Source organism: Canis lupus, chromosome 21 (genome assembly GCF_048164855.1).
Source record: "Canis lupus baileyi chromosome 21, mCanLup2.hap1, whole genome shotgun sequence".
NCBI lineage: Eukaryota > Metazoa > Chordata > Mammalia > Carnivora > Canidae > Canis > Canis lupus.
In genome coordinates this window covers 14,092,120-14,107,213 of record NC_132858.1, presented here as the reverse complement: position 1 = coordinate 14,107,213, position 15,094 = coordinate 14,092,120, and the positions used below count along the sequence as shown (strand labels likewise).

The 15,094-nt window shown below is 40.4% G+C and overlaps 1 protein-coding gene across 23 annotated transcripts in view; it reads left to right on the top strand.

The window, feature by feature from the left end:
• CELF1 (CUGBP Elav-like family member 1) overlaps positions 1 to 15,094 on the top strand; it is a 93,848-nt gene that overhangs the window by 51,681 nt on the left and 27,073 nt on the right. For 21 of the 23 annotated variants that reach the window (XM_072790766.1, XM_072790787.1, XM_072790781.1 and 18 more), the window contains 6 exons: positions 5,511 to 5,698; positions 7,713 to 7,795; positions 8,161 to 8,209; positions 12,092 to 12,226; positions 12,773 to 12,852; positions 13,182 to 13,343. In XM_072790766.1, the coding sequence (XP_072646867.1) occupies positions 5,511 to 5,698; positions 7,713 to 7,795; positions 8,161 to 8,209; positions 12,092 to 12,226; positions 12,773 to 12,852; positions 13,182 to 13,343 (697 nt within the window). The remainder of the gene's footprint in view (positions 1 to 5,510; positions 5,699 to 7,712; positions 7,796 to 8,160; positions 8,210 to 12,091; positions 12,227 to 12,772; positions 12,853 to 13,181; positions 13,344 to 15,094) is intronic. The other 2 variants (XM_072790770.1, XM_072790767.1) reach the window with 1 other exon arrangement.

Below are 15,094 nucleotides of genomic sequence, written 5' to 3'. Positions count from 1 at the left end.
TTTAAAAACCATTATCAAAAAAAAAATAAAAAAAATAAAAACCATTATCACTAGCTTTTTCTAGTACCAAACACTCCGACTAACAGGAAGATTTCCCTGTATCCAAATGGAAATTCTTCCTTCCAGCATACATGCATTTTGTCTTGTTTGCACTAGAGAACAGCTGGTACGTAATTCAGGCTGGTGTTTCTGGGTCCTTTTTATTCTCGTGTTCTTCTGTGCCAGTTTCCATAGCACAGAGAGGGACCTGATAGGGGTGGGTGGCTGGCTGGAGATTGGGAGGCAACAAATGTTTATGCCTCTTGAGGAGTTGGAAGGATTGGTAGGCATCTGAAATTTTTCTATTTATATAATGAACAAATAAATGGAGGTCAACAGGTAGTGAGAAGTGAGTGAAAAAAACGAGTAATGAAAGGTTTCGGAAATGATTTTTAAAAATTTATTGAGGTATAATTGAAATATAGTATATTAGTTTCAGTTGTGGAACACAGTGATTTGACATTTGTGGATGTTGTGAAATGGTCATGATAGTAAGTCTAATTACTGTTTATCACCTTGCAGAGTTAATAGTTTTATTTTATTCCCATGGTCTACATCACATCCCCATGACTTACTTATTTTATAACTAGGAATTTATACTTCTACTTTTTAATCCCTTCTACCCATTTCGTTCCCCCCCCTTCCAAGGAAAAATTTTTTTAAGGTTTTATTTATGTATTCATGAGAGGGGGGGGCACAGGCAGGTAGAGAGGCAGGCTCCTTGAGGGGATCCCCATGTGGGACTCGATCCCGGGACTGCATGACTATGCCTTGAGCCAAAGGCAGACGCTCAACCATTGAGCCACACAGGCTCTCTAGGAAATGTTTTTTTAAACAGACATGAAGTTATTTAGTATTTATTCACGCGAGCTAGCGTATATTAAAGGGTTTTCTGTGAGGGTACATGCACATGGACCAGACTAATAAGGAACTCCACAGCTGGAAGGTGTGGAAACTGCCAATTTCTGACCCAGGACACATGTTCTGCTCTCTCTGCATGTGCTGCTACTTCTACTTTTCATCCACCTCATAACTGTGGGGACAGCATGGCTTTGCCTTGCCACTGCCCTTCCAGCCTGGTCTCTCACTCCTCTCTCCGTCTCTGTCTCTCTCAAATTAAGATATAATTCACACAACACAAAATCTACCCTTTTAAAAGTGCACAACTCAGTGACTTTTACTATATCCACAAAGTTGTGCAGCTTGTCACCACTGTCTTATTCCAGAACACTTTTATCACCTCCAAGAAAAAATTCTATGCCTCGTAGCAGTCATCTCCCTACCCCCCAGTTCCTATTCCTACGCATCTGTTATAGATTGGTCTGTTCTGGAAATTTCACATAAATGAAGTCACACAATGTGTAGCTTTTGGCAATTGTCTTCTTTCACTTGGTATCATGTTTTTAGCCTTCATCTGTGTCATAGCATGACCTCCGTTACTTCTTGCCACTGCCCTTTTATCTTGTTAACTTACGCTATCTCTAGATGAAACTTTCCCACTTCTGACTTCACCACTGCCTATTTCTCTTAGCCAGTTCCAGATTCTTTAGAGCAGTATTCTGTACCATAGAAGTTTCTATGATGATAAAAATGTTCTGTATCTCGGGATCCCTGGGTGGCGCAGCGGTTTGGCGCCTGCCTTTGGCCCAGGGCGCGATCCTGGAGACCCGGGATCGAATCCCACATCGGGCTCCCGGTGCATGGAGCCTGCTTCTCCCTCTGCCTGTGTCTCTGCCTCTCTCTCTCTCTGTGACTATCATAAATAAATAAAAATTAAAAAAAAAAATGTTCTGTATCTCTCCTGTCCTGTGCAGTAGCCGCATGTGGCCAGTGGCTATTGTCTTGCTCATTGCATCTCTAAGGAACAAGCCAAGCCTGCCTTTCTGTTTTAAGAATAAGTCAGCTTTCTGGCTAGTCAGTAGATTAGTTGCTAGATTAAGATCCACGCCATAGTCTAGTTAGGGGGGGTCAGGGGATAGGAAAGAGGGACAGAACATCGACTGCCTCCCTGAGCTGGGCCTGGGGCCAGGAAGTTTTGAGAGAGATAGGAGAAAGAGAAAGGAGGGTTCAAGAATTCTGAACAGAAGTGTGCTTTCAATATAAAGCTCTTTGTTTTCTCTCTCCCGTTTCGCTTCCAAATTGTTTCGTTTATTTTCCTATGCCATGTTCCATCAAGAATCATGATGGACAAGGCAGCCTCTGGTCCTGATTTTTCATAATTTCTCATTCTTAATGATTCTGCTAGAAGCAGAAACATAAAAAGAGATGTGAGTTGGTGCTATACTTCTCCCCTAAAACACTTGCTCCCTCCTCATCTCTCTTCTTCCCTCACTGCTACAGGCCCTGCTTTTCCCCTCTTCCATCCTACTCTCTGGTCAATACTTTCACAGAGGATAAGAATTTCCATAGATTTGCCTCTTAGGAATGACAAGGGACAGTAAAGGTACTTCTCCAGGGGGCTGCTAAATTCACTGGTCTTGAGTAGTTATAATATCAGAAATTTATGATCACTGACTCTGAGGGGCTCTCCATCAATGGGGAGGTAAGGCACACATTTGAGAGTGTTTTTAGTGATAATGTAGAGTAAATGCCATACATGGATGATGTGGGTCCTTGCCATATCACACGAAGAGTCTTGTCCCCATGTGACTTTTTTTGTGCAGTGGTAACTTTTAACTAAGGACAACACGCATGCTGGAAGTATGTGTGGAAGGTTGAGGTTAGAAGAACATTCTCTTCCAACACAATAACAGTTGATACCCGCATTTTCCTTATTCACCAACATATACCACATTTCACACAGCATCTGGTCTGTATAAGTAAGTGCCGTGCCCAGTATTTATTAGAGGAAGAAATAAGTCAATGCAAAACTCCAGCTACATGATGTCCACAGCATCTTCAACCTGGCCTGATAATTACTTAGTCTAGTTATTATAAAAGTTTCAAAAGGGTTAAGTTTGAAGATTTTCCCTGGTCCTTAGCATTGAATAGCACTGGTCTAGGGGATTCTTCCGGCTAGTGAATTGGTATACCCTGGGGGAAAGGATGGTTTGTAGAGTGGGTGGACACGAAGAAATGGAGAAAGATTTGTAAAGAGAGAAAGGGAGGGCATTTGTCTAGAATGCCGAGTCTCCACTGCACGTTTAGATAAACTCTAAATCACATATATATATATTGACTATGCTTATCCTTTTGCACTAAACTGTGATGTAGAAAATTTGGAAATGACACACAAATGCAGACAGAAAGGCTAGACTGAGAGCTGTTGTTGCTAGTATAATTATGAATTAATAAACTCCTGCCTCTTCTCAAAAATAGTGTCAGCATCCTTATCATCAGAACATATTCTGAACACCATTTGGGTTCTCTGTTAACCCTCCCTGGAATAGCAACATGATTAAAGACTAGCAGCATTTTAATAAAATAATATTAAAGCTGATAATTAAGCCTGTTGGTGGCAAGTTGTAGGGACCGACAACCATTGTTTCATTAGTTACAGAGCTTTTTTTAAAATCATAGTAGCATGATTTCTGTTAGAACACTGGGATTAAGCTTCTATAAGCAACTACAGTATATTTTTACAAACTTGCCACAAATGGTTTGAATTAGTAAAGGAAGCCAATAAAAGAATGCATTTCAAAACACTTGGGCAAAAAAAGGATATTGATCTTCTGAGAATCAAATAATCACAGGAGATCCTAGCTGCTCTTTAATGTGTGAGCTCTCTTTGTGCACAATGTTCATTTTTGTCAGGATTAGTTGCTTAAACTAAAGGGAGAATTGTTAAGAACAAGAAATTGCTCCCATCCCACATCTGAATATTTCTTTGAACCAGCTGCTGTACTAGGTGTGGCTGTAAGAATGAATAGCAAATAAAACAGCTTCTGCCTTCAAGGAACTGTCAGTCTGGTTGGGAGAGGTAGATATAGCCAGATTATGCTAAACAGTGATAAATACTGTAATGAAGGTGGAAATTTAGTACAGTTTAAGTCCTGACGGAACTGATCGAATTAACCTGAAAGCGTATGGGAAACCTTCACAGACATTGTGACAAGAGTCAGTCTATATATGCCATTTGTCTTACACCTTTGATATTTAGTGTGAGATTCAGGAAAGGTAATGTGTAAATAGCTCCGGTGGGGTTCAGTTATAAGAAATTTGGAATTAACAGGGTGCCTGCATGGCTCAGTCTGTTAAGCATCTGACTCTTGATTTCAGCTCAGGTTGGGATCTCAGAGTCGTGGAAACCATGCTCACTGGGGTGTCTGCTCAGGAGTCTCCCGACTCCCTCTGCCCCTCCTCGTGCTCTTGTGTGTGGTGCTCGCTTGCATGCACGCGTGCGCGCTCTTGCTCTCAATCAATCAAATCTTTAAAGAAAATAAATTTAGGAGTTAAAATACAGAGATTGAGCTACCTGCCATAGATCCAGCATTCTCAGGGATCTTCAGATATTGTTGAGAAGATAGCAGTGATGGAAAAACTATTATTTTTCCTTTAAAGAAAACTAGCATTTTCCTTAGGGTTGATATTAGGACACGGCAAATTTGAATATGCTAGCGATTTGGAATTTAAGTTGTTAATGGTTGAGCAAGATCTTAGGCAGTGGTAGGAAAAGGACTTTGATTCTTTCTCAGTGGAAACATTTGTAGTCCAGGAATGAATCCTCTTAGGTTCTTGTCGGTGGGGAGGGGATAACAAAGAAGGTATTAAGTAGGAGCATTACAAGTTTGATGTGATAGGACTGTGACTGTTTAAAAGGCAAAGCTTTGTTTCCATCTGGGAGAGGCAGAACTCAAGAGCATGGGGACTAGGCCTGAGACATCAACATTCAAAAGCCAACTTTCTCCCTCTCCCCGCTCCACTTCCCCCAGCCCCTGCCCCAAAGTGGGATTCAGACTCAACAACCCTGAGATTGTCACATGCTCTACTGATGACTGAGCCAGCCAGGAGCCCCAGGCTGACATTAACTCATTTCTTAGCTCAGGCCTTGGAAATCAAGTGCTTCTGTTTTAACATCTACTAAAAGAAAACTTTTCACCTGTCATTGTATACATAGGGAGTTTTGAATCTTACCCATAATCAGTAGTCCTTTGTGATTTTTGTGCACGTTTTTTTAAAGTTTTGTTAACTGTGCTTCAAAACTGAAAACTTCAGGAACTTTACGTCTTAAGTTCTTCTGAAAATGTACATGGTAGATAAGGAATAAGTGATACTTGGTTCCTTAGTTAAAACCCAGAATGTCCTAATCAGAATTGTGACTTCATTTTGGGATCTAATGGAAGGCATGGCCATGGTGAAGGGGAGGACCAGGGAACTCTGGTATATTGAATGGCAGTAGTGAAAAGAAGTAGAATTCTTTCCCCCTACTTTTTCAGGAAGTAGTTGAGATCTTTAAAGGAAAAAAAAGAAAAACACCTCCCTTTGGAGAGTACTGTGAATACATAATGGAAACTATATTTTGTTTCATGCAGCTCCAAGAAAATGAACGGCACCCTGGACCACCCAGACCAACCGGATCTTGATGCTATCAAGATGTTTGTGGGCCAGGTTCCGAGAACCTGGTCTGAGAAGGATTTGAGGGAACTCTTTGAACAGTATGGTGCTGTCTATGAAATCAATGTCCTAAGGGATAGGAGCCAAAATCCTCCTCAGAGCAAAGGTAAGGGCTTTGGGTTTTATAGGTAATTTCTGTCATGTGCTTGCCAGAATGCTCCTCTGGTCACATTCCAAGGGAAGAAGTATGTCCTTTTATAGTAGTTATCTTCCAGCCCAAACACATTAAATGGCATAAAAATAAAAAGTTAAGGTGACATCATGAGGATAATTTGTAAATTGGATTGTAGGCGGCACTTTGCAAGAGCTCTAAATTCAAGAGACAGACTCATGAGTGTGTGTGTGTTGTGTGTGTGTCTTTCTCTCTTTTTATGTGAATGTCTCTTGATCTTGGAGATTGAGTGACAAAGTTGACATAAACTAACCACATAAGGTTTTCTTTGGTGTTTTGGCTAGAGTAAGCTGAAAGAAAAAGACTGTCCAGGGATGCCTTCGTGGCTCAGAGGTTAAGCATCTGCCTCTGTCTGTGTGTCTCTCATGAATAAATAAACAAAATCTTAAAAAAAAAAAAAAAAAAGACTGTCTACACCCTATGTATGGCTTTCTGTTAGTGTTACAGAGGCCTGGCAGGATGGCTTAGCAACCAGGAGGGACCTGTTTGTAGGTAACCTGTTTGTTGTAGCCTACAAAATGAATGGAAGAAAGGCTGAGATACTTCCAGAAATACCTAGCAGAGTAGAAACTTCATAGCAATGGTAGAAAAGTCATTAGCTTTGCCCTGTACATGCACATACAATATTCTTTTCCAAATAATGGATTTCAGAATAATTTTCAGTGGAAGCTTTTCTATGGTGCAAATGTGAACAGCAGGATTTTTTTTTTTTTTTTTAAGATTTTATTTATTCATGAGAGACAGAGACATGGGCAGAGGGAGAAGTAGGCTCCCTGCAGGAAGCCCAAGGTGGGGCTCGATCCCAGAACCTCAGGATCACACCATGAGACAAAGGCAGACACTTAACCACTGAGCCACCCAGGCATCCCAAGCAGGATTGTTTCTTTGTTTTTTTTTTTTTTTTTAAGATTTTATCATTTTATTTACTCATGAGAGACACAGAGCAAATGAGAGAGAGGCAGAGGGAGAAGCAGGCTCCACACAGGGAGCCCGACGTGGGACTCGATCCCGGGTCTCCAGGATCAGACCCTGGGCTGCAGGCGGCGCTAAACCGCTGCGCCACCAGGGCTGCCCGGATTGTTATGTTTGAAGCCAGCTTAATAACAGAGGGTCTAGAAGCAGAGAAAGTATTTTCTTTTTGTGGCGTAGTTAACCTAAAATGTAAAGCATTATAGTTTCTGAAAATGACTGGCAGTATAACATGCAGTAATCTAAAATCTTAATTGCAGAGTGATTTTGAAAGGAATCAATATTGTATCTCATAGGGCTAGAAGCCCATATTTATAAGACACACTTCTCCCCTCACATCCCTAATAAAGATAAAAGCACAAAATCTGCAGATCTCCTCAGGGCCATGTGCTGTTAGAAGCTTAATTATATTTGATGAGAACCGAAAGTCCAGAAAAAAGATATTAAGAGTTTCTTGCTCTTTAGTCATTTTATAATTTAATAAGTGGTCATTATGTTTGAGGCATATGGTAGAAATTGACTACAATGTAAGGAATGATTTATTCTTAGAAAGAATAAGTTAGTTCCTGGTAGACTATAAGCCGCAAGAGTGCCGGGCCCATTTCTTTTTCTGTTCCTGAGGGTCTTGCCCAGCACACTACCTGGTGCTCCAAGTAGGGGAGCTTGAATGGCATGGTACTGTGACATTTGTAAGGGAAGTTCTCTTTCCCAGAGAAGTTAGAGGAGCAGCTAAGGAATTTTAGTAGAATTCAGAGACTATAACAATAAGGAAAATGTGTAGAAAGTAACGGGGGTTTTTTTTTGCCTCACTCTCCCCCTCCTCTCTTTCTCTCCCTCCTTTGGAGTGGGGGTGTGTGCTAATTTTAATAAACCCAGCCTTCTCTTTGAAGTTGCGGTATGTCCCTGGTGGAGGCAGTGCTGTAGGAATTATCTGCTTCCAAAGGACTGGTTTGATTTGGTGAAATTTTGTTTATTGCAGGGTGCTGTTTTGTTACATTTTACACCCGCAAAGCTGCATTAGAAGCTCAGAATGCTCTTCACAACATGAAGGTCCTCCCAGGGGTAAGAAAGCTCCTACTAATAAGTGGAACTGTGGTGGTTTTGACATATGGAACATACTTAGACATGTCAGGCACACACTGAAAACCATTTTGGGAAAAAGGTGACTGCCACAGAGATTGATATAAAGGAAGACATGAAGGGAACATTAAAAAGAAGATAGGCTGAAAGTCGTTTGTTTTCTCTTAGCCAACAGAATTTCGACTTCTTGATTCACATTCTGTCTGATATTTTGGGAAGAAATGATTGTGAGGCAGATGTGAGGTCAGAGAAAACTCTTGAGGCTCTAGTTTTGATACTTGCCTTTAGAGTCCTATTTCTGAATGCTCTCAATGTGTACAGTGATATTTGTGTGTTTTCCTTTTTAGATGCATCATCCTATACAGATGAAACCTGCTGACAGTGAGAAAAACAATGGTAAGCAATGGTGTTAAGCCCCCTCCCCTTATAAGATTTCTTCTACTTTACTGTTCGTTCTGTTGGCATCTGGATTGTATTTGCTTTAAGCAATTGTTTTTTGTTTTTTTAATTGACACCTAAGGAACATAAAACATTATGTTTGTTTCTGGTGTGCAGTATAACTATTCAGTACTTGTATGTATTTGAAATGATCACCCATGATAAGTGAGTTATACTATCTGTGAACATTCCAAAAATGTTATTCTTTTGATGAGAATTTTTAAGATCTACTTTCTAGGCAACTTTCAAATATGCAGTATAGTACTATTAACTAAAGTTACCACGCTAAATTATTTTCTAATGGGAAGTTTGTACCTTTTGATCTTTTTCTTTTCAGCCTTTTTGCCCACTCCCATATGTCCAGCCCTTGGCAACCACCAATCCTGTTCTGTGTATTTGTGAATCTGGGGTTTTTTGTTTTTTTTTTTTTTTAAGATTTTATTTATTCATGAGAGGCCCAGAGAGAGAGAGAGGCAGAGACACAGGCAGAGGGAGAAGCAGGCTCCACACAGGAAGCCCGATGTGGGACTCGATCCCGGGTCTCCAGGATCACACCCCAGGCTGCAGGCGGCGCTAAACCGCTGTGCCACCGGGGCTGCCCTGTTTTTTAAGATTTTATTTATTTATTCATGAGAGACAGACAGAGAGAGAGAGGCAGAGACATAGGCAGAGGGAGAAGTAGGCTCCATGCAGGGAGCTGGATGTGGGACTCCATCCCGGGACCCCAGGACCACACCCTAAGCCCAAGGCAGATGCTCAACCACTGAGCCACCCAGGCATCCTTTTTTGTTTGTTTTTAAGATTTTAAATATAAGTGAGATCATGGAGTATCTTTGTCTTAACTTACTTCACTTAGCATAATGTCCTCCATTCTTTCTTATGGCTGAATATGGGAGTGTGTATGTGTGTACTCCACATTTTCTTTATCCAGTTATCTGTTGATGGACACTTAGGTTGTTTCCATATCTTGGCTATTGAAAATAATGCTGCAGGGACACCTGGGTGGCTCAGCAGTTGAGCGTCTGTCTTCAGTTCAGAGCATGATCCTAGAGTCCCAGGATCGAGTTCCACATTGGGCTCCTTGCATGGAACCTGCTTCTCCCTCTGCCTGTGCCTCTGTCCCCTGCCCCCCGTCTGTGTCTCTCATGAATAAATAAATAAAATCTTTCAAAAAAAGAAAAAACATATGTGGTAAAACATTTTAAAAAAGAGAAAAAATAAATAAAGAGAAAATAATGCTGTAGCAGATATGGGTATGCAGTTTTTTCTTTTTTTTCAAGATTTTAAAGTAATCTCTACACCCAGTGTGGGACTCAGACTCACAACCCCAAGGTCAAGAGTTGCACAGTCCATTGACTCAGCCAGCCAGGTGCCCTGGGGCGGGGGCTGGGGGGGGGCAGCTTTTTGAGTTAGTGTTTTCATTTTCTTCAGCTAAATACACAGAAGTGGAATTGTGGGATCATATGGTAGCTCTCTCTCTAATTTTTTGAGGAACCTCCATATTATTTTTTTTATAGTGGCTGCAACCAGTTTATATTCCCACCAGTGGTACACAAAGGCTCTCTTCACATTCTCACTAACTCTTGTTATTTCTTGTCTTTTTGATTATAGCCATTCTAACAGGTGTGAGGTGTTACTCATTCTGGTTTTGATTTGTATTTCCTTGATAATTAGTGATGTTGATCATCTTTGCATATATCTGATGGCCATCTCTATGTCTTTGGAAAAATATCTGTTCAGATTCTCTGCTCATTTTTTTAAAAATTTTTATTTATTTATGATAGTCACAGAGAGAGAGAGAGGCAGAGAGGCAGAGACACAGGCAGAGGGAGAAGCAGGCTCCATGCACCGGGAGCCCGACATGGGACTCGATCCCTGGTCTCCAGGATCGCGCCCTGGGCCAAAGGCAGGCGCCAAACCGCTGCGCCACCCAGGGATCCCTCTGCTCATTTTTTAACTAGATGTTTTGTTTTGTTTGCTAGCTATTGAGTTGTATGAGTTTTTTCATATATATATCTTAGATATTAACCCTTTATCAGATAGATGATTTGCAGATGTTTTCTTCAATTCAGTAAGTTGCCTTTGCATTTTGTTGAGGGTTTCTTGGCTCTGTAGAAGCTTTTTTTTTTTCTTTTTTTCTTTTTTTTTTTTTGTTAATAGATTTTATTTATTTATTCATTTGGGAGAGAGCACATCTGTAGGGAGCCTGACATGGGACTCGATTCCAGGACCCCAGGATCACGACCTGAGCCAAAGGCAGACGCTCAACTGACTGAGTCACCCAGGCACCCCCCACCCCTTTAATAGATTTTATTTATTCATTTGAGAGAGTGTAGAAGCTTTTTTGTTGTCTTTGTTTTTGGAGTCATATCCAAAAACTTCTTCCCTAAGATCCATGTTAAGGATTAAGGAGCTTTACTACCTGTGTTTTCTTCTAGGAGTTCTGTGGTTTGGGGTCTTTTATGGTTTTAGGTTTTATTGTTTCAGGTATAATCCATTTTGAGTTTGATAGAAGATAGTACTCCAGTCCACTAAGTAATCTATCATGTAAATTGTTTTTTTTTTTAATTTAAAATAAATATGGTGGGGATCCCTGGGTGGCACAACGGTTTGGCGCCTGCCTTTGGCCCAGGGCGCGATCCTGGAGACCCGGGATCGAATTCCATGTCAGGCTCCCAGTGCATGGAGCCTGCTTCTCCCTCTGCCTGTGTCTCTGCCTGTGTCTCTGCCTGCCTCTCTCTCTCTCTCTCTCTCTCTCTCTCTCTCTGTATGACTATCATAAATAATAAATAAATGAATGAATAAATAAATAAATGGTGAATAATGAGATAAATAGAGTTGATAGTTAAACAGTATAAGAACATTTTAGAATAAACTGGAATGTCTTTTTTTTTAAGATTTTATATATTTATTCATGAGAGACAGAGAGAGAGAGAGGCAGAGACACAGGCAGAGGGAGAAGCAAGCTCCATGCAGGGAGCCCGATGTGGAACTAGATCCTGGATCTCCAGGATCTCATCCTGGGCTGAAGGCAGCGCTAAACCGCTGAGCCACCCGGGCTGCCTGATCAATATAATTTCTTATGGACAGAAATGGGGTTGGGGAGATGGACAAGTTGGGAAGGAGAACTTAATCTTCAAGAGAATAATCAGAGGGCGCCTTGGTGGCTCGGTTGGTTGTCTGCTTTTGGCTCGGTTCATGAACTCAGGGTCCTGGGATCGAGCCCTATGTCAGGCTCCTGCTCAGCAGGGAGCCTGCATCTCCCTCTCCCTCTGCCACTCCCCCTGCTCATGCTCTCTTACCCTCTCTCTCTCTTTCTCTCTCTCAAATAAATAGAATCTTAAAAAAAAAAAGATGAAGAATTAGAAAAGGAAAGTGACAGTCACACTCACTGAAAGATATGTTGTGTTTCTCTTGTCCTATCAGTTAAGCTTAAAAACTTTTCCTTTGGTACAGTAGTACTACTAGTAAGAGCAAACATAACCAAGTGCTAGGCAAGCTTCTGAGTGCTTTGCATTTAATACCTAAAGCTACCCTGAGGTAAACACAGTTACCCTTATTCATCATAAGTGACAGTCACGGAATGGTTAAGTAACTTCCCCAAGATCACAAAACTACAGTATTTTATCTAAATGCTTCCAGTTTTAATTTTAAGATACAATTTATTATAAAAGAAGGTGGTAAAATAAATGATGAAAAAATGTTTACCTTAGAATCCAAGCAATACAGTATAAAAGGCATAGAGCCAGGATTCAAATATAGACAGTCTGACTCCAGAGTCTATTCTACACCACCTCTTATAGTAATACTGTTCAAGCCTTTTGTGTTTTACTTTCTTAGCAGTGGAAGACAGGAAGCTGTTTATTGGTATGATTTCCAAGAAGTGCACTGAAAATGACATCCGAGTCATGTTCTCTTCATTTGGACAGATTGAAGAATGCCGGATATTACGGGGACCTGATGGCCTGAGCCGAGGTGGGTACATTTTTAGCTTTTAAAGATTCTTGCCTTAAATTGGAGTCTCTTTTAGTTGAACCAGTGGAACCAGAGATCCCTGACCAACATGGCCATGTCATGATGGAGAGTTTGGGCGTGGTGTTGTAAATCTAGGTCCCATCATGGCTCCTCTTATCAGTTGATTCCTTTCAAATTGTCCCAACCCTCTAAGGAGTCTGCACTATGCACTTCAATTTCATGTGTTAAAATTTTCTCTTTTTGTGCTTGAGAGGTCCTTAATGCCAAAATGGAACACTTTCTTAAGAGGAACTAGAGGATTATGATTCCTCCTTTTATCCCTTTATCAAGCACTTTCTTTTCTATTGTGCTTCCCTGGTTTTTCATGAAAGCACTTATCACTGTTACGATATATCTGTCTCCTCCACTAGATCTTAAACTCCTGAAGGCAGGAACAATAACTGTATTGCTGGCATAGTACTTGGCACATAGTAGGTGCTCAGTAAATGTCTATCAGATAATTAATAAGCAAATGAATGAATGAGTTATTGACACTTCTCTTACCAGGTTGTGCATTTGTGACTTTTACAACAAGAGCCATGGCACAGACGGCTATCAAGGCAATGCACCAAGCACAGACCATGGAGGTAGGGAGCAGATTGAATGAAAGGGAAAGTTCCCTTAGCCTGAGAGTACTAGGACAGTTGGCCATCAAAGCTCTGCAGCATGTACAGCATCTGATTGCCCTAAAGGTTAAGCAGGATAAAGATCTTAAAGTTAAAAAATGATGCTCTCTTTGAAATTAACATATTAGAAATAGCCCTTTTAAATTTGTGTTTTGCCACTTGTGTCTATCAGGAAGAGAGTCATTTGGCAGTGAATGAAATTAAATTCATCCTGTGTGTCACTGCAAAGGAGGATTTTTTTCCTCACGTAAAAGGAGGAATTTGACCCTTTGGCTTTGGTGTTTTCATAGGGTTGCTCATCTCCCATGGTGGTAAAATTTGCTGATACGCAGAAGGACAAAGAACAGAAGAGAATGGCCCAGCAGCTCCAGCAGCAGATGCAGCAAATCAGCGCAGCATCTGTGTGGGGAAACCTTGCTGGTCTAAATACTCTTGGACCCCAGTATTTAGCAGTGAGTCTTTGTGGTTTGCTTTCTGCAGACTGTGCAAGCTCCCAGCTGTTTCTTCTTGTGCTATCCCTAGCTAATAGTCACAATGGCATTTATGACTTTAACGTCAGAATTTTTTGTAAAACTTCAGGCATTGTAATATTTTTTAAGTTATGTTAGTATATCTATCTTACCATATCTCTCCCCCCCCCTTTCTCTTTTCACTCTTTTCACACATACTGGATTGTATCTTGAGGCTTCTGCTACTACTAAAGTGAAATCCTGATTTTCTGATGTAAAGATTTAGAAATATTTCCTATGTCCCTCTTCCTTCATTTTTTGAAAAGAAAACCCTGAGGGAATCTTAACTACCAAATATCTTTCTCCATAGTTCTTTCTCCCAGATACGGAGGACATCTTTAAAATCCTTATTGAGTCTTCCTTAAGAGTATGATACATGTTTCTTTCTACTGACTGAGAGGTCAAGATATTGACATGGACTTTACTAAATGAGTATTACAGGTGTATATTTGAGTGTACTACATTGTAAATAGATAGATACCCTTTAATTCGATCTCTCTTTTGTTGAATTTGAGTCATGTAGTCCAAAGGCTCCAGTTACTTAGATTTACTAAATCTATAATGTATGTTATAGGGGATCATCGCTGCTTTAACACTTAAAAGAATAGCAGTCAGTACTAGACACATAAAACTATCTCATCTGTGAAACTATCACTGAGGGAAAATAAGTGGTGAAACCAGTAGATTTGTATGGATAGTTCCAAAAATATATACACACAATTATAGTCTTTCACTCTTCATCCTTTAAAACATTGTTTTCTATAGAAACAAAAGAAAGGCAATGATTTCTATCCCCCAGTACTGAGTTTGGCTAATTTGATGCCAAATATGGTTTTCATATTTCTAAAACGTTAGAAGAAATCCCAATTTTCCAGCCAGTATTTCTCTGAAGTCAAAAAGTGTAGATGGTTGGTATATCTCAACAGATTAAATTGCTTCTTAGTGATAGCACATTGCTTATAAGTTCAGAAAATTCAGAGAGATTTTATTCAGTCTTTTGCCAAAATGATAATATGTTGAAAATGGTCTCCATGATTATACATTTGCTCTTCTTAGAGAGTTTGGAGCTCTTTTTAGGGAAGACTCCCCTTTTTATTGCCATTGCCACATTGAACAGTGCATGATGGTATTTGTTGAGAACTGTGGTCTCTGTTTTAGTTAGGCATGATCCCTGCCCTCAGAGCTGTTCTCATTTAGGGAGGAAATGAAAGTGCCAAGTATAGTATGTATGGTCCACCAGTTGGAATTGAGCACATTGCCTGAGGTATTTAAGACAAAGACGTGGATGTATAAATGATAATACGTTATCATTAATTGTAAGGTTCTTTCTGGAATAGGTAGACTTGAACCTGATCTCTTTTGGACTAGAGCAGTGGTTCTTAATCTTTGTGGGGTGTCGACGCCTCTGAGAATCTGATAAAAATTTTGCGTGTACCCTTTTTTTCATTCTGTATCTGAAGGTTTGTGGACCTTCTGAAACCTGTATGAACTAAAGGGTTGCATGATGACAGAGGAGGGAGGTCAGATGTTTATGGGAATAAGCAGGTTTGAATAAAAGATCCAGAAACAAGAATACCAGTTGTCCATAAGGAAAAGTGATTGGCTTTGAATGGAGCAAAGGTTTTCAGCTGGTTTGTTAGATGAAATTTGCTGTTGGCTAAGATAGTGAATGAGGTCATGTAGATCCATAAGCT